This window comes from Mangifera indica, chromosome 3 (assembly GCF_011075055.1).
Source record: "Mangifera indica cultivar Alphonso chromosome 3, CATAS_Mindica_2.1, whole genome shotgun sequence".
NCBI classification, from domain to species: Eukaryota; Viridiplantae; Streptophyta; class Magnoliopsida; order Sapindales; family Anacardiaceae; genus Mangifera; species Mangifera indica.
Genome location: NC_058139.1, coordinates 20,425,094 through 20,437,492, shown reverse-complemented (window position 1 = coordinate 20,437,492; position 12,399 = coordinate 20,425,094). Strand labels below are relative to the sequence as shown.

Here is a 12,399-nt window from a genome sequence, read left to right as displayed (position 1 = left end):
GGCGACATCCTCTTGTTGTGTTAAACAATTTTCCTCTCATTTTTAGACAATCCGATTACGAGTTTAGACTATACAAGATGGTTAAAGCTATGGAGAAATTCCCGTTATTCATTTCACTACCAATAGCTTCATCTCGTTAACTGTCTCTCGGATTGAAAAGCCAATGTTTTGAGAAAGCGAACGGGATTACTGCTCCCGCTTACAGCTTACTGCATTTCCAGAATTTCAGCAAATTTTGAGCTAGGATATAATCACAGTACTAGTCTCTCATTTCTGCTTAGAATTGCTCCCAACATGACCAAGATGCCATAGAAATGGAGTAGAGATGGTTTGAGGGAACTAGATACTTGGGCTTGTGCATATCTGTCACTCTGTTTTCCTTAGTTCTTCTCATTTCTAGGAAGTTTGTTCAGGTAAAATTTATAGTGCTGCTGTTCTTGTTGGGCATATACAAGATTGCTTCATTTTACAGCAAGTAATAGGAAAGGAGAAGAAAACTTTTTAGTCTCTCTTTCTCACCTATCTGCTACATTCACAAAGCACATGCATACGCATACACTTGCCCAAACTATCTATGCGAATCAGCTGCAAGCTCAGGATGAGTAAATTTTGGTAAGCTCAGTATCTCAATGATATCTTGTGAATTGTGACATAAAAACCAGGTGGCTTTGTCCGTATGATATGAAAATCAAAAGATCATTTCTGGTCAACTTCCGAACTCATAAATTATTATTTATGGTAACTATTTCATGACTATCATTCCACAGTGAAAGCGAATATGGGGCACGATTTCCTAAACCGCTGTAGTATCTCTGATATTCACTCACCTTGGATGAAACTATAGATTAAGTGATCGAGTAAACACATGCATACAGTGAATTCAACTTCACAAAAGGTACATAAAAGAAGAATGCATATCCCTGATAATAGCTTAAGTAGGTAATTAATGAGAGATTACAATAATTATCATTGTACTGATAACTTGGCTAGGGTCAATGCTAATACCTTGACTCCATTTCCTATGTCTTGACCAGCAGCATATTCCTCAGGTTTGTGACTGTACCCTGCAAAAGTAATCGAGGGAAACCTATATTTAGATCTTTGTCACTCTTTATTTTCCTCTTATAGTAGAAGTCTATAAGACAGTTCATACATACTAAGTCCTCCATTTGCCTAGCTAGTGTCCTCCATTGTGTTAAGACTATTTCAGAATGAGTGTGTGCCCTTACCAAAGCTTTAATAAATACATATATATATATATATATATATATATATATATATATATATACACACATACACCCACACACATTTTTCATTGTTCTCTGTCTTCTGGTTCTAAAGTTAAGGGCTTCTGTGCCGCCTGTGCACATAGTTAGGAAAGAAAATGGAGTGTGAGCGACACCAAAATTGCTATTGGCGCTTGTACTCCAGTTTCTGGTTGTCTCGTCACAAACGCGATACTGTTTCAACTGATGACATCTAATAATTTATTGTCTAACATTATGAATATTATTAGGAAGGTCTTTGCTATATGCAGAAGAGAGATCTTTTCGAACCTTTGTAACATGGAATGAAAATCATGCCCATTGGAGATACCCTGCATGGATGAGAACATGCCTATAATTAGTAACAGTATGCTGTTAAACACACACACACACATACAAAAAGGAAAAGGAATGGAGCATTTAAACTTCATCATCACCTGAAACTCAAGTAGGTAAAATTAAAAAAAAAATTGTGTTCACTAGACTCTGATTAGGATTGAATACACAAATGCAGAGAAAAGCAACTGAAGAAAGGATCCATTTCATCTTTGCTAATCCTCATGTGTAGTATTTGTTAACCATGCTTGGGAAGAAGAGGAGGGCATGGGACAATTTTGCATTCGTGTATCAGTCGCTTGATTGATAGAAATGAAGAGAGAACCTCTACTATCAGAGAAAATTGCCCCAGCCCCAAGGTACAAGGTTGTTAGACATAATAGGGTTTTAAAGGTCCACAATCTTCAATTTGCAAACAATAGGCACATATAGGCTGTGTAGATAAAGGCTAATATAATAACTCCCTTTCTCTCAATACCTAGCCATAAACAGTGAATCATGGTAAGCTCTGCTGATCATCAACTTATGGGTTAGCTTTAGCTCTTTTGATGCTGCTTCTGCTGCCTCAATTATCAATTTCTCTGATAGAGCTGGTGGATCCTGATTTATGATTTTAAATTCAGAGAGCACAACACTCCGGGTTTTAGCTATTGAAACTGCAGACTGATGGATTTTCTCAACCACAATATTTCTTCTCTTTTCATCAATGTCACGAGTGTCTGCCAAAAAGATAGATAAGCAAAAAGCCATAAAAAAAAAAAAAAACAAAAATTATCAGAAAATCAAATGAAACCAAATCTAGTGTTGCTAAAAATGTTCATTGGCAAAGAAAAATGCTCAAGGCTTTACTCATGACACATGTAATACAAGCTCAACTTATGGAAGCATTGTTAGTTACTTGTTATATACTTGTGTGTTCTCCTAATAGACATGAACTACTACTGATGGAAAACATACCAATTTCTAGGTGTGATTTGCTTGGGATGCTGTTGATTGCACCAGGATGTAGTTCCAGTATACCTTAGGAAACAAAAATTGTTAAGTTACAGCAGAGTTATACAAAATGCCAAGACAGCCAAAATAAGACACAAGCACTGTATGTTGCAGGGTGGACTTCTACATCCAAAAAATAACATAATATTCTCTGAGTAGGTTTGAAGGTAACATGACTCACCAACAGTACCAACAGTATCAATGGATCCAGAATCTAATACATGTTTCTCAACAGCCAGCGCTAATTCTGCAGCTGCCAGACCAGCATCATTTCTGCTCAACTCATGTTTATAGATGTTACAGATGTCATTGACTGAACATAGTAAAATAAAATAAAAACGTCTAAAAAGGATAAAATTCTGATGACTCCTTTCACAGTATCACCTAAATACAGGGTTTCATCCATATCTGAAAATACTAAAATTTATCAGATAGGAAATTATTGATATTTTTCGAACCAGAGGGTGTATATGAGGTTAACAATATATCATGTGGATCTTATTCTAAATGGCTACAAAATTAGCAGCCAGAATTAGAGTACTGTCAGCACACACACACACAAGAAAGATTACTTTGTCATGAAGTATGTTAATCTGATTAGAGTTAGTCATCCAACTGGAAAAGTCTCAAATGTATAAATAAAATAAATAGCCTACAAAACTGAAGTTCTAAAAACTAGTATGAATTATATCTAATTACTCAAGAGAATGCAAAAAGATAAAAAAAATATTTTAAGGACATCATAAGCAGATTTTACTCTTGACATGCGTAGTTAAAGCAATCACAACCATGGAGGAAAATGTCAAATTGACAAAAGAAGCACAGGACATGACAGCATCAGAATAGGGATCTCCACAAAAGCATAGGTGCATACTAGATATAAATGTTACCTGAGTCAGAATAAAATCATACATAAACTGATAACAGTTACCTCTTTGGCATCAAGACTGCACCTGCATGGCCTCCATTGCCTTCAAAATCTACTTTTAAACTTGCAGGTGCTGCAATAGCAGTAACTATGCCAATAGAAGTACCTGAAGAAGTATATAGTTTATTTACTTAGATGTTACATAATGGTTTTGCATTTTTAAAAAAATATTTATGTCTTTATTTCTCCTTTGAGGGGTAAGGCTCAGTATTCCCACCACACACCAACAGAAAAAGAATAAAAAAGAAGAGAAAAGTGGACCAATATATAGAGGCCACAATCATAAAATGAGCAATAAAAATTGCAAACCTTCTTCCTCCAGAATTGGGCCTTGCTCTATATGCAATTCAAGAAAAGCAGAATAACTTCCTTTCTGCAGAAACACACTGGATAAGTCTTCTTGTTCTTTTGCATATCCTGCAGATCTTGCAGCATCTAAAAAGGATATGTTTTGACTGTCAACTGTTGACAGAAGATCCTTTGCAAGTGCTTCACTCCTAGCCAATAAGCGGCTGCACAGTGAACATGACAGATGAGGAACCATATATTATGGAGTAAAATTCTCAAACCCACTTATCATCTACAATTGCATGAACTATTCACAAGAATGGATAAACTCAAAGATATGTGAACAGAAAATTTAGATGAAAAGTAATTATATTATTATTGTTATTCTTTTTTTTGGGTAGGCCACAGTCAAGAAAGAATAATAATTGAATAAACATTAAAAAGTAGGTAAGCCCAAGCAAGGAAATTCTACTATGTAGAAGTAGCTCACCTTCCCAAGCAACTGATCCCAAAACGTGTTGGCTCTTCTGAGGTGAACATGATAACCTCCAGTGACCTTCTCGGCTTGAACCCAGACCTGTTGAAGTTCAAGTCAGAACTGGATCGACCAAAACAAAAGTGGCCAATATGCTAGACACTAATTTGAAAATAAGAGAAAGCAATTACATTTTACAACATTTTCTTCAATTCATAACTAGGCAAATATAATTATTCAAAATAATTCTTATGAACTGAAAATAAAAGTCCAAGAACTAACTTTCATGATCAATGTTTCAAAGCTCTAGTTGAGTAGCTTTGGACTAGTAATGAATGTTTAGGAAATTACAGCAAGAATGTCAGCAAGTTCAGGCTTAATGTTGACATTATCAAACGACAGCACAGGTGAGCTGATCGAAGACATACTTCAGCATCTAAATACTGATCCAAACATAAAAGTATGCATGCCTATCTCTTTTACAACCAATGATTTGCAAAGAGAATTATTGAGCTAAATCATGCATGCAAATGACGATAAAGTAGTCTCAATATTATTGCAATTAGCATCCACATTTTTTAGACTTTATCAGACTAAACCACAGACCTTTTAAGCACATTAATGGCTTCAATTGCACCTAACACACCAACAACTCCATCATACTTGCCAGAGTATGGAATAGCATCAATGTGAGAACCAGTTGCAACTGGAGCAAGCTCTGCTTCATAGCCAGTCCTGCATCAAGATTCCTTGACCATTAATTGACAACTCTCAGCGTTGAATAAGATGACAAAATTCTAACCAAAGATTTTGATTTTCTTCTAGTAGATGAAAATCCATATACGGTTATAAGAGAGAGAAAAAAATGAAACAGTAAATAGCAATAAAAATGAAAAATTGGGCATAATCTGTCAAGGATATGATCCTAGATAAAGTAAAAATGAGTCATAGGCTATCGTTGTCTGGTGGGAAGCTGAAGGAAGTAATTGCAATTTATGCAAAGAAAACTCTAAGATGAAAAAGAAATCTCACCATCTACCAAATATGTTACCAACGGTGTCCTCTCTAACAGAGAGACCTGCAAGTGTCATCAAGTTTTTGATGTACCTGCAATTAAATATTTCAAACAGACATCATAAACACTCAGCTTAGGTGAAAAACAGCAGAGAAGTTGGAGAACAACAGCATCTAAGAGTTTTAACTTTATAAGTCCTCAAGACATAATGAATATTTAATATAAATATTCAAATATTTCTTTTAAAGAAGAATGAATAATTCAATGAGAACAGTCCCATTCAATATGGTTGCATTATACAAGGAGTCCACTATATTGAAGCAGCCACATCAAGGTGATATTATTTGAAATAGTCATGAAAGTTCCTATGATTTTGTTATTTTTCCAAATGTACTAAGTTATGAAGCAACCTTATAAGCAAGGTTTAAACATATTTGATGAATTATATGTTCCAAAGACATAAGTTAGGTCACTAAGTTGATAATTTAAGAACATGGCCAATAATATATCCAACTCCAACTTAAATAAAATCACAAATTCAGCTGTCAACTAGGCAATATTGAAGCTTAATATAGAAAATCAGAGAATAAATGATTTTATTTATTTTTATATTTCTTGCTGTGAAATATAGAAAAAAATTCTGTTCTGCTCTTTATAGGGGAATGGAACAGATTCTCTTAGCAAACAATTAGACAAATCCACTCAAGGTTCTCAAAGAAATAATACTGGGGAGTCATTAACATGGCCTATTCATGAACCGCAGAAATGATTATGGCAAAATAAACGACTCTACTTGATAAATTATCGTAGTGAAGAAAACTATGAAAATCCACTTTGAGTATGCAGGAAAAACAGATGTATAAGACGAATTAAGTCTTGGAAATCAATTTAAAATTTGCAACTGGTATCAAACAGCGCATATTATCAAATCACGGTTAAAAAGTGTAACTTGGGATAGTTTACCTGCGTGCCAAAACATCCTTCTCAGAGTAGAGGATCCTAGTAACTGATGGCGCAGGTGTGTCCGAGAAAGTTGACAGTTCATCAATCTAACAACCAGAGCAAACAAGAAGACATTTCAAAATTAGAAAAGAAAGAAACCCCATATCAGTTTTGCTTGGGCATGACTGTATAAATACAATGAGTACCTGTTTCTGAAGAGTTGGAGTGTCAACAGAGAGTGAAGAAACGAAGTCCGTAGCGAAAGAGTTGGATTCATGAAAAGGGTAGCCTGAAAAAGCCTCCATGGTTCTGATAGTTGGGTCCCCATTTTCTTGAGAAGAGATTGTAGAGATGGAACAGAAAATCAATTGAAGGAGAAGAAGAGAGTGATGGAATCTCAGAGACATGATTGACTAGGCAGCGCTTTTGGATAGATGATAATGCTCCTATTAACGTACTGTTATTATCTCATGATCTGACCTTTGTTGAGTCCTTGGCCTTGTTATTGCTAATCTAACTGAGGATCTCAATTCCCATCCCCATTCCTTGAGGGGATATTGATCCCCGTTCTCACTATGGCGATAAAAATAATTTTTTATTCTCTTTCTGCAAATAAAAATTCTCTTCTCATCTCCTCTCCATCTCTATGGAAAAAATTTCTCTTCTTATACCCATAAAAAAATTTTTTTACCATCTAAACTTAATATAAATATATTAAATTATATAATTAAATAAAATTAAAATTAATTCACTATTTTAAATATCACAAATATAATATATTAGCTACTTTAATATATACAACAAAAACTTAAATAAATTTAAAAATTATAAATAATTTAAAACTATAAAAAATATATTAATATTTTAAATAAATATATTAATATAAAGGGATAGGGATGGGGATAGGGGCGGGGCGGGACGGAAAGGGAACACATATATCCTCATCCCCAATTGCGAGAATTTTTTTCATCCTCGTTTTCGTCCCCGTCCCTTTCATCGTTTTTATCGAGGAATCTCCTCCTTGTTAGGGTTGAGGAGAGTTGAAACCCCTAAAATCGGGGACAAATTGTTATCCCTAAATTTGACACATACTTCCATGTTACTTTTTGGAGTTTTCCCGCATTGTAACATTATTTTTTCTGGCAAGCGAGTCCTATCATTTTTTTTTTTATAATACCCAATTCCTCTAATTTCCATCTTTTCTAATTTTTTTTTTTTTTTAAAGGGGGAACCATCCAATCCAATTCACTCACATACTAGCAGGGTTAGGTTTAAAGTGAGCTTATTTGAATTTAAAATGTGTTTAACTTGAACAAGTTTGAACACAAATCTAAAACAATAAACACAAATTTAAATATAAATTGAGAAGTAAAATAAAAAACAAACCTAAACTAGAGTTATGTTTGATTTATGGGTCAAACACAACTCATTTGAATCCTTATTAAATGATGTCGTTTTCAATTCTACCTAAAGATAAAGTTGAATTCAAAGTAAACTTGTTCATAGTCGAAACAAGCTTAGTCAAAGTCGAAATGAGCTTAATCAGATGAACCCAAGATAACAAATGTGAACCTGATCATGAATATATGGTTGAACAAGTTCGATGAGCCCAAATTGAACTCAATCCAAAATGAACTAAAAAATGAATCAAACCCTATTTAGACTCGATTCGATTTGTTTTTTGCCCTATATATTGGCCTTATAATTATTAAATCAGATAATTTAATAATTTTATCTTGTTTGACATTCACAGATCTGTCAAACTAGCCCTTCATCCTCTAACCTCATTTTATTTGAGTTTTCACTGATAAAAAATTTCCAAGATAAATTGATGTAACGTTTAATATAAGTGTGATTTGATAATAATTTGATTTTATTAAATAATTAAATTAAATTAATTTTATTTTATATTTATTAATTAATTTTTAAAAATAAAATTATTTTAATAATTATATTAATAATAAAATATTAATTTAAAAAATTAATTTTATAATTTGATAGCTAAAAAATTATAATATATTATTAGAATAGAAAATATTTTAAAAATCATACAAATCAAATATTTAACTTAAATCATGTTAATTTAATAAAAAAATTACTAATTTATATCAATAATTTTTTTTCAAGATATTTAAACCAAATATAATAATTATATATATCTTTCAAATTTTATCTCATATAACTTATTTTTGTTATAATTTTTAATTTTTATAATAAAATATTGGCCAAAGGTCTATTTTCCATCCAAGTTTAGGTGCATTCTCAATGTCACACTCATAAAAGTTTAAAAAGTCAAAAATCTCACATATCCGTTTAAAAACTCAATTAAGGTTAAGAGTAAAAACGTTATTTAATAAAAAAATTTAAAAAACTAAAGTTTTATTACTTTTACCCCCTTCAATATGAAAACTCACAATTCTTATACCTAAAGTTTTGAAAATTAATATTTCTCCCCTAAAGTTTGCAAATCATTATCGGAAATGGTGAAGTTCACCGTCTCCAGCTGCGTTGGCTCTCTCTCGCAGCTTATCTCTCCCTGCTGATCAAATTCGAAGCATTGGAGAACCTAATTTCCTCTAACGAAGACGAAATCATCTTTGTTAGAGTGTTTTCATCTCAGAAAAAGATGAAGGAGGTCTCAGACAACCACTTCGTCTTTGTCTGAAACCTCTAACAATCATATTCGTCTCAGACAAAAACGATTTCTTCTTTACCTGAGATGAAGACACTCCGACGAAGATGAAGGAAATCAAGTTCTCTAGTGTTTGGAATTTGATCGGTAGAGAGAGATTAACCAGGAAAAGAAAGCCAATGCAAATGGAGATGATCGTATGCAGCGACGGTTTGCAAACCCTAAGAGGAAAATGTTAATTTTTCAAACTTTGGATTAAGAAATTGTGAGATTTTCAAATGGAGAGGGATAAAAGTAATAAAATTTTAGTTTTTAAATTTTTTATTAAATTTTTTATTAAATGACGGTTTTACCACTAACCCTAACTAAGATTTTAAACGGATGAATGAAACTTTTGGCTTACCAAACTCTATAAATGTGATTTTAAGATTGAACCTAAACTTGGGTGGGAAATAGTCATTTGACCATAAAAAATTATACAAATCAAATACACGCTTAAAATTGTTAATTAATTGTAGAAAAATTCCCTTTTAATATATAAAACTGTACCATGAATTTTTTTATTATTCATATAAGAAAAATTGTGGAAGCTTATTAAATATTTATGAAGTGAATATAATAAAAAAATAAATTTTAAGACCAAGACTGGAGCCTTGGTCAAAACTAATAAAAATAGGGCAAAGGAGTAATTTCAACTCAAGTTTTAGTTCGATTTAAAAAATATATCCGTGACAGATAAAAAACTTAAATACTTACCCATTTCTAAACTACCATTAAATTTTTTGTTAAATAGAAGGGCAAAACTGTTATTTAATAATAATATTAAAAAATATATAATTTTATCTTATTTTCTCCCTCAAGTTTTAAAAATTAACATTTAACTCTCATACTTGAACTTTGAAAAGTGATTCCCGCCCTCCAAATCCCTAATTTTTTCTTCACTCCTCTCTCTGATCACTGGTGACCAACGCTCTAGATGACACATCGTCGTCTAAAGATCTAGTCAACGATCATCGTCCAAATCTGAATGACAGTCGTTATCCTTTGATGATGGTCGACCTTTAGACGACTTTGTCTTGTTCCTCCACCTTTGGTCAGTCGTTCACCAAAGAAAGTGGTTGGATTTCAAGGAAAAAAATAAAATTTTCAAAACTTAATTTGAGGAGAAAAATGAGATATAATTTTAATTATTTTAATATTATTGATAAAATGATGAATTTACCCCTTAACCCTAACAGAAAATTTATGGGTATGTCCTAACAAATTAAACTTACATGGGTACTTGAGTTTTTTATTTGTCATAGGTATATATTTGTTATTTCAACAAAACTTGATTGGTAAATTGTCCTTTTCTCTTAAAAATAAGGGTAAAAGAGATATTTTTATTGTGGTTGAATATAGATAGTCATGCTTAGACATGTCAATTGGGCGGGGCTAAATAGAGTCTTGGCCTGAAGCACGAAAAAAAAATATAACACTGTAGCATGCAGGGCTAAACCCATGGGCCTATCGGGTCGAGTTTAGGGCTTTAATATTAAGCCCATGGGTTAGCCTGACCAGACCTGATACTATATATAAAAAATAAAAAATATATATATTTTTTTTTAACTTCAGCCTTGGAGAAGCAAAGCTTCTGCCAAGGCAAAGGCAGAAATGGCAGAAGCTGTTGGCCTTTGCTTAATTTTTTTTATTTTTTTATTTATTTACTTTTTTAGATAAATCCAGAATATTTGTGTTTAGATAAATAAAATATTCGAGATACTGTTCTCGATTTTAATAATTGAAAAATAATTTGTGTTTAAAAATTTTAATTAATTTTTTTAAAATTAATTAAATAGGTCGGTCCGACCCGATTAAAGCCCCGCCCAGGCCCAATTAAGGCCCATTATTATATGGGTCGGGTCTTAGGCCTTTATATATCAATGGGTCAGCCCCGCCCAAAGGCCCATTATTGTTTGGGTCTTGAGCCTGATCCAGCCCATTAGTCTGATGGGCCGAGCCAAAGCCGGCCTAGCTTGGCCCAGCCTGACCCATTGACACCACTAGTCATGCTAAACTTGAGGTATGTGAGTATTTAGATTTTTTGATAGGCCAAAGGACTATTTTCCACCCGAGTTTTAATGTCAAAACAACTATATATTCATAGGGTTTGAAAAATTTAAAATCCCACCCTTAGACTAACTTTTGTTAAAACTTCATATTAAAGGCAAAGGTAAAATTATTATTTTATCAGTAATATTTAAAAAATATAATTTCATGAAGTTTCCCCCCTAAGATTTTAAAAAATAACAACTTTACCCCTACATAAAGTTTCGCCCTCCAAAACATAGGGTTTATTTCTTACCTTCTCTGGCTACTATCTCTGACCACCAACAACATTGCTTTTGCCTAAAGACACACTGGCCACCATCTCTCACCCTCTTTGACGCATGACAAAGATGCATTTTCATCTATTCCAGACAAATCAACAACGATGTGTCGCTTCATTAATTCCAGACACTCTTCCTCTAGCACCAGAAAGATGGTAGTCAGTGTGTGGGTGCATTGTCACCGATGGGTAGAGATGGTAGCCGAAGAGGGTAAAAAAATAAACCCAAGGTTTTTTTTTGGGGGGGGGGGGTGAAATAATACTTTTCAAAGTTCAAAAATTTTAAGTATGGGTGAAATTGTTAGTTTTTAAAACCTAAGAGGCAAAACTTAATGGAATTTATATTTTTTAATAGTATTAATAAAATAACGGTTTTACTCTTATTTCTAACAGAAAATTTAACATAAGTTATCTTATAGATGAGATTTTGGGTTTTCAAACCTCATAAGTATATATTTGTATTAAGGCCAAACGACTATTTCCCACCTAAGGTTTGATGTTTTCTCAAAAGTCCCCCCTTTAACTATGGAAACACCAAACACCTACCCATGGCCGGTTAGATTTAACCAAACCCTAACGCCTAAAAATTTTATCTCCTTTTGCCCCCCTAAACTTTAAAAACTAAAATTTTCCCCCAGCTTAAGTTTTAAAAAATGGCAGTTTCACCCTAGGGTTTGGTTTTGAAATCTCCGGCGACCGTTCCGGCTCCATTGCCGACAGCCTCTCCCTCCCGAAGTAGCCTCTCCTTTCGGCGAATGTTTTCCTCCCATTTGGAGGCTTGATCGACGTCGGCTTGGCCTTGGGAGACGAAGAACTTCGTCAGGGAAGACGAAGTTCTTCGTCTCCCCAGACGAAGTCGACGCTGTCGTCTTCGTTTGGGAAGACGATAGTCTTCCCAGAAGAAGACCTCTGGGAAGATGACTGTCTTCCCAGACGAAGATGACGGCGTCGGCTTCGTCTGGGGAGACGAAGAACTTCGTCTGGGGAGACGAAGAACTTCGTCTTCCCCGACGAAGTTCTTCGTCTCCCAAGGCCAAGCCGACGCCGATCGAGCCTCCAAATGGGAGGAAAACATTCGCCTGAAGGAGAGGCTGCTTCGGGAGGGAGAGGCCGTCGGCAATGGAGCCGGAACGGTCGTCAAAGATTTTAAAATCAAA

At 33.9% G+C, this 12,399-nt stretch overlaps 1 protein-coding gene across 1 annotated transcript; it reads right to left on the bottom strand.

The window, feature by feature from the left end:
• Window positions 1–789: 789 nt before the first annotated feature.
• Window positions 790–6,866, bottom strand: LOC123211688 (ureidoglycolate hydrolase). The gene is made up of 12 exons (XM_044630515.1): window positions 6,449–6,866; window positions 6,264–6,349; window positions 5,318–5,392; window positions 4,892–5,020; window positions 4,301–4,387; window positions 3,832–4,034; window positions 3,526–3,628; window positions 2,776–2,867; window positions 2,559–2,621; window positions 2,080–2,320; window positions 1,557–1,597; window positions 790–1,064 (listed from the first exon to the last, which is right to left on the bottom strand). The coding sequence occupies exons 1-12, from the start codon at window positions 6,647–6,649 to the stop codon at window positions 967–969; spliced, it is 1,419 nt and encodes a 472-aa protein (XP_044486450.1). The 5' UTR covers window positions 6,650–6,866; the 3' UTR covers window positions 790–966.
• Window positions 6,867–12,399: the final 5,533 nt, after the last annotated feature.

What these genes read in the sequence shown, in the direction of transcription:
- LOC123211688 (XM_044630515.1), bottom strand. Translation starts at nt 6,649, where the DNA reads ATGTCTCTGAGATTCCATCACTCTCTTCTTCTCCTTCAATTGATTTTC. An exon ending in GGTAACATATTTGGTAGATG is followed by an intron (nt 5,021 to 5,317) that starts GTGAGATTTCTT and finishes ATCTTGATGCAG; the next exon opens with GACTGGCTATGAAGCAGAGC. An exon ending in TGATACTGTTGGTACTGTTG is followed by an intron (nt 2,622 to 2,775) that starts GTGAGTCATGTT and finishes TTGTTTCCTAAG; the next exon opens with GTATACTGGAACTACATCCT.